This window comes from Podarcis cretensis (assembly GCF_951804945.1).
Source record: "Podarcis cretensis genome assembly, chromosome: 2".
NCBI classification, from domain to species: Eukaryota; Metazoa; Chordata; class Lepidosauria; order Squamata; family Lacertidae; genus Podarcis; species Podarcis cretensis.
Genome location: NC_137171.1, coordinates 110,656,169 through 110,668,780, shown reverse-complemented (window position 1 = coordinate 110,668,780; position 12,612 = coordinate 110,656,169). Strand labels below are relative to the sequence as shown.

Here is a 12,612-nt window from a genome sequence, read left to right as displayed (position 1 = left end):
GTTCCTTGCAGCCATCATTTCCTGTTCAGATTATAAGCTTCCATATGCAGGACAAAAGAGTTGCAAGTACATGAGAAGTACCTTTTTGTTCCAGTGTGTTGAAATCAGTGTACTTCTCTGGCTTGCAAAAATGTTTTGGTTATTTTTTGTTTTTCAGTTGAGCCTGCTCTCTAGCTGTTGGAATAAAATAAGGTTTAAAGTAGGAAATAATTCTTTTTTGTTTATTTGGGGAGGATTAAGGCAACAGTGAAAGTTCTGATATTCACTGTAACTTTATTTTTCAAAATCTAACAAGGAACTATTTTTTAGGAAACTCACTTCTGAATCAAAGTAATGCTAACTACCTGGCAAGATTTAAAGCAATATTGTACTCCCTAAACTAAAGAAACAATGTAATGCTTCAAAGGAGAAGGGGGGGAAATGTATACATGATAGAAAATGGAATGGGAGCTGCTGTTAGGTGTACCCAGTGCTTTATTTCTTAAAATAATGTTTAGGGGTACTCTCATTTTCCTACTCATATTGAAATACTGCCCCTCAATGAGGCCAAACTAGATTCATAAAATGTTTAGGGGTATGTGTACCCCTGGGTCCCCCCAGAAAAAAGTACTGGGTGTACCTAAACTCACTGAAATCAATAGTCTATATAATTCTATGTACGCACGCCGTGTTTGATAGCTGCACTCATAACTGAAGCAAACATTTTGTGAGGAAATTACAGAAGTGGAGTTGTGTCTGTTGTAGCACGAGTCCGACGACACCTTAAAGGGTTCAAATATTGTGGTGTAAGGTTTTGTGGATGAGAACCCCCCTCATCAGACACATAAATAGTTCCTAACTTTATGTGTGCATACAGAGGAAAATACGTTATCACGAAGGGAGGCTGGAAGGTAGAGCAATGCACAATTTCCATTTTCCTGTGAAAGCGAGAGCCATTCAAAAGGAGTAATTGATACAATCTGGTCTGTGTTGGTGTGACCAGCTCTTAACTGGTAAAACCAGATTAACATTCACCAACAGCAACAAGTAGGAAAAGTGAGCTAAAAGACTGGGCTTTAAGACTAGAACCGAGCAACTTCATGTTAAGGGTGTAAGGATTCACCAAGGGGGTTGCTGTAATACGGAAGCCTATTACAATAAATATTGGCTCTCAGCTTTTGAGATCTATGTCTTTACCTGTCATGAAGCCTTTTAGAAGGCTGTATTATTATCATCTTCCTGTCACATCATCATTAAGGGCATGAGGTTTCTTTCACTATCCTGGGTAGAGGACATGGCTTTTTCAAAGGACTGTACAGTGGTACATAGGGTTAAGTACTTAATTCGTTCCAGAGGTCCGTTCTTAACCTGAAACTGTTCTCAACCTGAAGCACCACTTTAGCTAATGGGGCCTCCTGCTGCCGCCGCGCTGCCGGAGCACAATTTCTGTTCTCATCCTGAAGCAAAGTTCTTAACCCGAGGTACTATTTTTGGGTTAGCAGAGTCTGTAACCTGAAGTGTATGTAACCCGAGGTACCACTGTAATGAGTCTGAAAGATACACCTTCATGCAACACATTGTGAAACTGTTGCCCTTCTACTTGTCATGAGGCGTTAAAAAAATGCACAGGGGCACTTCGTTGTTAGGGGCATGATTATGTCAAATCCCCTCCACCCAAAGGAGCCTCCAACCACGTGTGTTTTGGGGTTTTTACATTTAATTATCCTACATAACTAAAAGCGAAGTTCTTCTAGAGTTGATGGTTTTGATTACATAAGCGCAAGAGGGAGACAGTTGCAGCTTTGGGGAACAAAATATGTTCAACTTCTTATGAGGAGAGGGGGTGCTGCCCCCCCCCCCCCTCAAACTGCCCAGTGAGCCCTGGCTGTGCTCAATGCGTGCTGTGTGTGTGATGTGAGAGGATGGGAAGGAATATCCTGGGAGGGGGAAAATAAGGACAGGGCTCGAAAGACTCCGTAGTGCCATTTTTTTGTCGGCCTTCTGCATTTCTAGCACTCTCGACCCCCGCACATGGAGGATGCTGTCAGCTGCGATAGAGAACCGGAAGTCTCCCTGGAGCAGAACCGTAACCCCTAGCAGCAGCAGCAGCAGCAGCAGCAGCAGCAGTAGTAGCCTCGTTGCGCAAGCGCAGTGGGCGAAGAGCTCTCGCTCGCTCGCGGAAAGTTCAAAGCGGGGTCGGGGCCCGGCCAAGAGGGCGCCTGCGCACGCCTTCCTCCTTCAGCCCAAGGAGACTACGGCACTGCGCCTGCGCATTTGGAGGCTCCCTTGCCGGCGCAGGCGCCGTGGCTTCGCCGGCTGCAGCGGGCGCTTTCTGAGGCGAGAGGCGTTGGGCTGGAGGTGGGGAGCCGCCCTGTGTCCGCATTATGTACCAGCGGAGCCGGGCGGTGGCCGGGCGCCTGGGGCCCCGGTGCCCGTGGAGGTGGGGAGGAAGCGGCGGCGGCGGCAGGCTCCGGCTGGGCCACGGCGACGCGGCGCGATGCTGTTACCGGGCGCGGCCGAAGGTGAGAGAGCGAGCGAGCCAGCGAGGAGAGAGCGGGAGACGGGAGGGCGGGGTGGGCGAGGGGGCGTGGCCGGGGGCCGAGGGGGCGTGGCCAGGCGACCCTGCTCCTTTTTGAGTGCTGATGATGGGAGTCCCGGAAGGAGGGCTGCTTTTGGGGGGGGGGGGCGGGGGTGTTGGCACATGGTCCGTAGGACCAACTTTATGAGCACTGAGTTGGGTAGGATTGCGAGTGGCGGGATTGGCAACTGGATCGTTGCTCGTGCCTCCCTCGTGCGCTGAGCCCGTGTTTGTGTGTTTATGTTTATCTATCTGTGTGTGATTGTGTGTTTGTGTTTATCTATCTATCTATCTATCTATCTATCTATTTGTGTGTGATTGTGTGTTTGTGTTTATGTTTATCTATCTGTGTGTGCACACACACAGTACATGCTTGGGGGGGGGGCCTTGAGTGCATGGTGAAGTGGACCCAGTACCCTGGAAACATACTCTTCATGGTTCTTAAAGTGCCACAATACGCATGCCCTCTTATATATATTTGCATACCTACACCCTTTAAAAAATGTTTAGGGGTACAGTCATACCTCTTGTTACGCTCAGTTCAGGTTACATCTTTTCAGGTTGCGTCCCACAGCGACCCGGAAGTACCGGAAAGGGTTACTTCTGGGTTTCGCCGCATGTGCAGACGCGCAAAATGATGTCACGTGCATGTGCAGAAGTGGTGAATTGCGACCCATGCAGATGCGGGTTGTGTTCCTTTCAGGTTGTGAATGGGGCCCGGGAACGGATCCCGTTCACAACCAGAGGTACCACTGTACTCTCATTTTGACTCAAGAAAATCACCATTTTATAGTTCAGATCGGGAAAAATAAATACAGTAAAAGGACAAAAGTACAAAGATTCACAAAACGTTGAGGAGTATGTGTACTCCAGCATCCCCCCAGAAAAAAAGCACTGCATATGCCACAATTTATTGGCCTTCTAAAATTCAGATCTTCACAAGGGGTTGGGTTGGGGCTGTGCTAAGATGAACTATATAGCAGTGACTGGAGAAGGAGTGACCACTGGGCAGAGAGAAGAAATTTCCTGGTGCATCCAGAGCAGCAAAAGCAGATGCCTTCCAGTGCCCCACCTACAATAAAACATGCCTCTCCCGTATCAGGCTGTACAGCCACAGCAAGCGCTGTAACTTTCCAACAGTTTGACTTCAACCCTGAAGGCACACTCTTTCATTGTCCCCGATATAGACAACAAAAAGTGGGGAAGCAGGGAAGAGTATCTGTAGGCAAGGGCAAATTGCTAAAGTGTGGCTTACTGACTGATCACTGGATGCCATCTTAGTTTGAAGCTTCACTCAGCTCTGCCCACCCGTTTTCAGGTTTTGCCCTGCATTTATGCCAACTGGAAAACTGACATTTTCAAAATACAGTGGTACCTCTGGATGTGAATGGAATCCGTTTGCATCCTGAAGCAAACACAACCCGCGTCTGCGAATGACGTCTTTTTGAGTGTCTGCGCGAGCAGCGAAACCCAGAAGTAACGTGTTCCGTTACGTCCGGGTTGCCGCGGAGCACAACCTGAAAACACTCAACCCGAAGCTACTTTAAGCCGAGGTATGACTACCAGGTTCTGCCTCTGATATTGTTGCTAGGCATTTTTACTTTGCACTATCTTGTGTGTCAGTTTCTATGCAATGCTGAACACAAAAATGACCATTTAACTGATGTGAGCTGGTGTGAGGATGTGTAATATCTAAAACAGTTCCATTCTCGCTGAATACCAAGGTAGCCTGGGAGATGGAAACTGGTTGGTGCAGGAATTGAGGAAAGGAATATGGGACTGTTCTCTTTAGATCCTTATATAGGCCTGGTGCCAGAACCAGTAACTTAGCAGTTGTCGGTCTTATGTCAAATCTTGTCACGCTTCCCATTTATCGGTGTGTGGGGGTTTTTAAAGAGAGCCGAGAATGGTGGCTGAGGCTGTAGGACTTCCTTTTTTTTTTTTGGAATATAATTCTTATTATTTTCTTTAATAAAAAACATAAAACATAAAATATATGTTACAATAACATTACAATAACAAATCAATTTCATTTGCTCTGCTGAGCTTGTGACTTCACTCCCTCCCTTCAACTGGTTTCCCATTTCCTAATAAATTGTATGTGCCTTTTAGCTGCCAGTTTCTGTCTTTCAACATATATCCAATCCTTTTATTATCAGTCGTCAGATGCTATTTTTATGTTATGTTACAGGTTTCATATCAGTCTTGCTAGTGTCTTCACATTTTTGCAATGATCAATCTATTTACTCCAATCGTCTTGGTTCCGGATCTTCACAGTCAGTTTGGCCAATTCCTCATAGTCCATCATCTTCATCTGCCACTCCTCAGTCGTTGGTAATTCTTGGGATTTCCACCTTTGGACTAACAAAGTTCTTGCTGCAGTGGTAGCATACATAAATAGTCTTTAATCTACTTTTGCAATTTCTTCTCCCATCAACCTGAGCAAAAATGCTCCCGGTTTTTTGAGGAGGATAATTTAGGTCAGGCTTCCTCAAACTCGGCCCTCCAGATGTTTTTGGCCTACAACTCCCATGGTCCCTAGCTAGCAGGACCAGTGGTCAGGGATGATGGGACTTGTAGTCTCAAAACATCTGGAGGGCCGAGTTTGAGGAAGCCTGATTTAGGTGTTTTTGCAAGCTTCTTTCACTTTTCAGGAGTTCCAGGGGCACAGCTGGGCTACCTAGCTTTAATTGTCCTCAAATACCTTCTTTTATTCTAGGACCTGGATGGCTCATGGGACAAACTACCTCCAGGGCTAGTCTCTTCCGGTTCCATAGGACCGACATTCCACTCCCTCTTCACCAAGAACCCATCGGAAGTTCCCACCGTCCTGCCTGCACCTCCTGGGGACAACTTTGCCGTTATCAACAGTACGAAACTGAAGACCAGCCTTTGCCCGCCGATGCGCTATCTAGAGACTAGGGTCCTTCCCCACCCCGCTGTGCTTTCCCCACCAGAGGGCATGGAGGGTGCCATCACGCTGGTGAACGGGAGGCAACAGGACGACATTGCAGTGCAAGAGAGCGAAGGGCTGGACGGCGCCTCTTTAGACTCCCTGCACAGCCTTTTCCACGGCTGGCAGTACCGATCGCCTTACCAGGCTTCAGAGGTAGCACTGGGGCCCCTTGTACCTTTCAGGGCTACTAGCAGGACTCCCTCCCCAGTTAGTTCTCCAGAAAGGGATGACCCCAGCATGGAAGAGCATCTTGCAGTCATGCATCAGAAACTACGGAAAGAGGTATATATGGGGGATCTTGTCCTGTTATGGGGCTTAGTGTTTTTGCTTTGCTAGGGCTGGAAGACTTCCCAAAAGCAGGCTAGCATATTCTGAACTCGATATTGGAATAAGGAGTGGCATGGCAGGCTGGGTTCTGTTCTGTGTGGCTTGGGCAGGAGTTAAGGGCCCCTTCTTGTTATGCTGTCCTTTGAATTCCTCATCTTGACATACTTGGAGGTTAGGTTCAGCGTTTACTGCTTTACTACTCAAGAGGTCCGGAGGGTGGCAACACGAGACGGGGCCTTCTCTGCAGTGGCTCCCCGTTTGTGGAATGCTGTCCCCAGGGATGTTCTCCTGGTGCCTTCATTGCACACCTTTAGGGGCCAGGCAAAAATGCTCTTTTTTAACCAGGCCTTTGGTTGATCTGATTTACATCCTTTAAAACCCTTTAAAATGTTATTTGGGGGGGGGGAGCTATTGGGTTGTTGTTTTGATTTTTATTGGGTATTTTGTGGTATCTTGATTTTATTCTGTGAACTGCCCTGAGACCTCTGAGTATTGGGCGGTATATAAATTCAATAAATAATAATAATTTATGAGATAAATTCACCCCGAGGTGGTTTTTACATGGTGAATATCATGAAGTAAGTTAGTTTCATGTACTAAGATCTGAAATCTTCTATGCCACAACCCTTGTCTGCAGTGTTTTCTTTGTTCTAGTGCCTTCCCTTCATGAGAAGACACAAATAATTTATCACGCAAAACTGACTTGGGCTGCTTACACAACAGACATTTAAAGCACATTCCTTCCCACCTCCTCCAAAGAATCTTGGGAACTGTAGTTCACACATCAGACCTACAGTTCCCAGCACCCTTAACAACTAGTTTCCAGAATTGAACAGGGGGGAGTCATGTGCTTTAAATGTATGGTATGTGCACAGTCTTAGTGGAAATGCCTGCCACATTGAGAAGTAACACATGAATCTTCCCATATCTCCTTGGGTGACTTCCTGGCATCATGTTTATCTGTGTTATTGGCAGGGGTGGAGGGGTGAGGAGTAGGGTGGCAGTAGTCTCTGTGAGGAAGCCTCACTATCACAGGTCACAGGCGGTGGGAAAAACCTCTGCCTGCTTGAGACCCTGGAGGGCCTAGAAATTATAGCAGTAAAGAAGTACCACTGAGAACTGAAAACTTGAAATTTAAGTGTAGGATCTCATGTTTCAAGGGCCTGAGTATTTGACTTATAAAAGCCTCTTTTGTAATGAGGCGGGAGTTCAAGGCAGGGGTCCAAAAAACCCAAGAAGTAGCTTGGAGTTCTCCTTCTCTTACAACCACCTCTTGGAGCTACTCATGAAAGCCAGGGGACTTTGGTGCATCAATATCCAGCACATAACAAGTCCCATCCATGCAGAAAAAGTTTTGTTATGTGCACGAGTCTCAGAATCCTGGCCCACTTTCTTACTCAAGTATATATACCAATTCTATTTTATATTTGTGCATGGAAGGCTGAGTCAGAATATCAGATTTTAAAATGTAAATTTCCACATAGGAAGTTGAGGTTTCGAATTGGAATTAACCAAGAATATGTTCCCACTCCCCTGGGTCAAACCGAGGCCAAAGAGCCCACAATCTGAATTGAGGAAGAGTTAGCCACGTACTGTAGATGTGAAAGCTGAGGATAGGGGGAAGTTTTTTGAAGGTAGCACTGGAAGCCTGCAGCTGGGCTGGGAATGTTTCATAGTTTTTGTTTTGTCTCTCTCCCCCCCCCCCTCCTCCAGTTACCATACTTCTTTTTGAAGACCCACGACTATGGGATCTACTCCCAGGAAGTAGAGTTCATCAATGAGATTCTGCATCTGAGAACACGGTCAGTTCTAGGAACAGTGAAGGGATGGGGGGGATGCCTGCCGGCTGAATGATCTGCTCTCTGATGACGGGGGAAAGGTTCCGTGAAACGTTTAAAGTAGATGAAAGAAAACAGTCCCTCCTATCCATTGTGTAAGTTAAAGATCTAATGGTTGCATAGCAGAAGTTATCTGGCTCTCTGTGGGAAGCATCCCAAAGATAATGGCAGCCTTCTGACCGTCTTGAGGACTCGAGAAAGCAGGCAGTGTCTAGACAACCTGAATCACTGGCAGAAGTGGCTTGCTATATTCAGTGGGCATTACTCAAATCTTTCCAAAATGGCACCAGTCCCAGTGCCCTAGCTGGCACTCTACCTCATCTTTTGTATTTTATTTATTAAACTCCACCCCACTTTTCATCAGCTTGTCTTTAGGGCAAGGTTTCTTTCACAATTCCCATCTGTTGCATCTCCTTTGTCGATGTCGTGTTATAATTACATACCCTGTCCTGTCACGTTGGATGTGACACTTGGCAAATGGCGTCACACTGCAGAGACACAGCAAGAGCAATAAAGAGCTCAGGCTGGGCTTCCCGGAGCCATGCCTTAGTCTCTGAATATTTCGAAATGGACTCTCATGTGCTTATGCCGTTCGGCAAATACCTTACCATTGAATTTGAGTTGAGCATAAGTAGAGAAACGAAGATTTACAGGGCTCTCTTCTAGCATGGGCCCCTTGTAGTACGGTGAAGTGTTGCTTCTGCCTGAGAGCATGTTGGAAGAAACAACAGTATGATGAAAGAGCTTTGGACTCTCATCCCTGTGCTCTGATATTGGTTGGATAATCTTGCTTCAGCTTACTGAAACATCCCCAACAATTGCTGCTACTTCAGTTATCCTCTGAAATCCCTTGGTTGCCTTCAGCATATAGCTGTTCTGCGGCAGGGGATCATATGCTCAAAGGTCTAATTTCCACATATTTGTGAATTACTTACTAACTTGCAGCAGAATTTGTATGTTTCCTCTTCTTTTCCCCACCCCAACAAGCATTTTGTTTAATGCGAGATTACATGAGTTATCCGTGGCATTTGATCTGTTTCACGTGTGAGTCTTTGCCAGTGTCCACAGAGACTTTCCTATAGGGCCCTCTCCCATGCCTGAAATTAAGCTCGAAAAAAGCCCTATGTTGTAGTTGGCTGAAAAGGTGGTGATTTGTGTGGAGTGTTCACAACAGTTTCTCCAGCTTGAAAATGGGACCCCAAAAGGCTGGCTACCCTTGATCTATTTAGGGAAGGAAGAATGGTTGGGGGAACCTTCTTAATCAGCTTCCCAGGTGTTATGGCTGGAACTGTACTGCTTCTGTCTAAACCTGCAGGGATGAACAGAGAGGGAAGTTCAAGATAATGTCATTCTACTTGAGATGGCAGTATGAATCATCTGTCTCGGTAGAGGTGAGAGGACTAGGTCATTCCCTAGGTAAAGGTAAAGGTACCCCTGCCCGTACGGGCCAGTCTTGACAGACTCTGGGGTTGTGCGCCCATCTCACTTAAGAGGCCAGGGGCCAGCGCTGTCCGGAGACACTTCCGGGTCACGTGGCCAGCGTGACATCGCTGCTCTGGCCAGAGCCAGAGCCAGAGCCAGAGCCGCACACGGAAACGCCGTTTACCTTCCCGCTGGTAAGCGGTCCCTATTTATCTACTTGCACCCGGAGGTGCTTTTGAACTGCTAGGTTGGCAGCGCTGGGACCGAGCAGCGGGAGCACACCCCGCCGCAGGGATTCGAACCGCCGACCTTTCAATCGGCAAGCCCTAGGCGCTGAGGCTTTAACCCACAGCGCCACCTGCGTCCCAGGTCATTCCCTAGTGTGTCTTTATTTCCTATCCCAGTCTGACCTTTCCATTCTCTTCACCTCTCTGCCTCCCATCACCAGCGGCCGAACCATGTACCAGTTGGCGCTGACCTTCTGCCGTTTCTTGGCTTGGAACTACTTTGCCAGTTTGCACATGGAGGTGCTGAAGGTGACACAGCACCCTGAGAACTGGAGCATCCAAGCCCGGTGGCGGATTAAAGGGCTGCCTTTCCATGTATTCCTGTTGCGCTTCTACAAGAAGGATAAGAGTGAGCTGTACAGGTGAGACATCTCCTTTGGGGAAGCAGTCTCTTTAGAGCTGAGCAGCCCCAGACAAATGTACCGTCTTGTGTAATCCCTGGCATCAGAACAAGGGCTTTTGACATGCTTCTATTGTTCTTTTGGGGCCGGGGGAGGAAGGAAGTGAAAAGATAACTGTCTTTCTCTGTCTGTCTTAATGAAATTCTGACACCAGTGCTAGTCTTCTGAAAGCACTGTACTGTACAGTGGTACCTTGGTTCTCGAACTTAGTCCGTTCCGGGAGTCTGTTCAACTCCCGAAAACTGTTTGAAACCCGAGGCGTGGCTTCCGATTGGCTGCAGGAGCTTCCTGCACTCAAGCGGAAGCTGCGTCGGATGTTCAGCTTCTGATAAACATTCATAAACCAGAACACTTACTTCCATGTTTGCGGCATTTGGGAGGCGATTTGTTTGGGAGCCAAGCCGTTTGAGAACCAAGGTACCACTGTATTTATACTGGCTTGCCATTGCTAGGGTTAAGTAGCTATGAGAAAGTCTTAAGAAAAATAGTGTATTCTGCTTATTTGGGTGCTGTTTTAGGGTTGTTAGCATGAGCTGAGCCTTTCAGATGCAGTAATATATTAAAAACACGTGTACTTACATGCTGTATTTGTTGGAAGATTCCACCCAACTGATCTTTTGCCTAATTTTATTTTATAAAAAAATTCCTCTCCAGGACCTATGATGCCTATTCTACTTTCTACTTAGATTCACAAGGATTGATTAAGTGTCACAGGGTAAGCAAGGTGAGTGTTGGTGCATGAATACCACCTGCAGGAGAGAGTAGAAACACTCTCTCCCTCCCTGCTCCTGCCACCCTTTCACTTTGTTTGATTCTAGAGACGAAGTTATTTTATACTCACCAGCCTAATTCCTGGATTATTTTCCCCTTGCAGCTCATGCCATCCCAGCCTCCCCTGAACAAGTTGAAAAAGCTTGTTGTAGCCTCATTGTTGGGCCTGGGGCTGTCAGAACAGAAGCCGTCGCTGCTCCTGCTGTTATCAATTTTGGCTGGCAAGCAGCAGGAAACACCACTAGGTTGTAGGGATACCTGAAGTCCAGCCCTCTCGCTAGTCATGTCTCTCAGCTCATTGACAATATCTATGTGTGGCTGGCAGGATGCCACTAGTGGCTCATTGTGTATCGGTGTTGCCTCTCTATAAATAGCGTGGGCTTTGCCTTCCATGTGGCTATGCTGTCAACTGCACCAGCAAGCGCTGTATAAAGATGGTTGTAATTTAATCTGTACAGAATAAAAAGGTTTATGTTGAAAATAAGTCTGGGCGAATGAAGTGGCTCCATCGTAGAAGCACAACTTGCATCTAAACTACTGATTCAGAACAGAGGCCCCCGTTTCACAACACCCTTTTCAGCAGCATGAAAAGGCGGTCCCTGTTTGTTCAGGGCACATGCAGATGGCCAAAAAGGGTTGGCAACTTTCAGATGCCGATGGTCACCGCAGAGGAGGTGAATCACAGCGATGGGGTTGGTGCTGTGCATCATCACTTAGCTACACTTTATAAAGATCGCCATGAAATGAGGAATGCCTCTATGGATCAAAGTGCTTGCTGAGAAGCGACAGAATCAAGGCATATAATGTGCAAACACACTTTATAACACTTGATTGGGAGCCGCCCAGAGTGGCTGGGGAAACCCAGCCAGATGGGCGGGGTATAAATAATAAATTATTATTATTATAAATAATTTTTCATAAAAGGTGGCTTGTCTTGGCAAGAGCTTCTTTGCACAGAAAATTGAGCTGCATGAAAATTTTGTCCAGCGCCAATCTAGACTTATGGTTGATTTTATATTGTTATCTTAAAAATCATTATAAGGATGATTATATTAATCAAAACAATTGCTCTCTTGGGCTAGGAAAATTATTAGGTAATTGGCAGGTTATATTTATACTTAGGCACAACTTCCATCAAACCTGACCATTGGCCATGCTGGCTAGAGCTGATGGGAAGGGAGTCCAACAGCACCTGGCAGGCCACAGCTCAGTCACCCTTGGCTTAAGAGAAACAGAGTAGTAGTTGACAATATAAATCAGAGGTTTTCAAGCTTGTTGAGTCCATGGCTCCCTTGACCAACTACATTCTTTCTGCGGCACTCCTGAGAGACTCAGGAGCCCTGTTATGTCACCTCTTACCTGCAGAGCTGGCTGCCTCTCACCCTTTTTCAAACACTATCCTCTCTCCTTGGGAGTCCTCCAGGCAGCCGTTGCTGCCGTCCCTGGTCTCTAAGCTCTCCCCCACCCCCACAAAAGAGAGGTGCCTCCTCACACTGCCCCACAGGGGCCTGGGAAACACCTCCTGGCCAGCCCCCGAGGCACCATTCGCCTGGGGAGATTGTAGCCAGGGCTGCTGCAACAAACAGCTTTGACAACCTTTGGGAGGTAGAGAGGCAAGAGGGCATCAAAGGGAAAGAAAGAGGGATAGAGGCAGGCCAGTGTTGCCTGCGGCACCCCGACCATCATTCAAGGCAACCCAGGGTGCCACCGCACACTGGATGAAAACCGCTGCTATAAATAAAAGCCCGTTTCAGATTTCTCTGCAACACATTTCTGTGTCATACATAGGGTTTTTTCAACTATGTAACAAAAAACAAGGCAGGCATTCCAGCTTCCTGTAGCAACATAGTAGATTTTGTACTGAGTACAGGCACAGCAGATTTTACATTAGTAAATTCCCCATCGGCTAGTACAATCTTTTGGAAGCTTTATTGAGTTATGGTGTCAAATCTCACAATTGTGTGAGCACAGAAAGTCGTACTGTGAATGGTACTTAAGAATGTCAGCTTTCTTTTCGCTGAAGAGAAAATGTTAATCTTAATGATTGCAAAGA

At 46.8% G+C, this 12,612-nt stretch overlaps 1 protein-coding gene across 1 annotated transcript; it reads left to right on the top strand.

Annotated features, from left to right (window-relative positions):
* Positions 1 to 2,268: 2,268 nt before the first annotated feature.
* On the top strand, positions 2,269 to 11,043 carry LOC307208817 (uncharacterized protein C6orf136 homolog). The gene is made up of 6 exons (XM_079963801.1): positions 2,269 to 2,501; positions 5,277 to 5,795; positions 7,554 to 7,642; positions 9,549 to 9,749; positions 10,443 to 10,512; positions 10,663 to 11,043. The coding sequence occupies exons 1-6, from the start codon at positions 2,364 to 2,366 to the stop codon at positions 10,819 to 10,821; spliced, it is 1,176 nt and encodes a 391-aa protein (XP_079819927.1). The 5' UTR covers positions 2,269 to 2,363; the 3' UTR covers positions 10,822 to 11,043.
* The last annotated feature ends 1,569 nt before the right edge of the window (positions 11,044 to 12,612 follow it).

Excerpts from the sequence above, each read along its gene's own strand:
- LOC307208817 (XM_079963801.1), top strand. The coding sequence starts at position 2,364 with ATGTACCAGCGGAGCCGGGCGGTGGCCGGGCGCCTGGGGCCCCGGTGC. Across the intron at positions 2,502-5,276 it reads GTTACCGGGCGCGGCCGAAG|GACCTGGATGGCTCATGGGA; the intron begins GTGAGAGAGCGA and ends CTTTTATTCTAG. Across the intron at positions 9,750-10,442 it reads GATAAGAGTGAGCTGTACAG|GACCTATGATGCCTATTCTA; the intron begins GTGAGACATCTC and ends ATTCCTCTCCAG.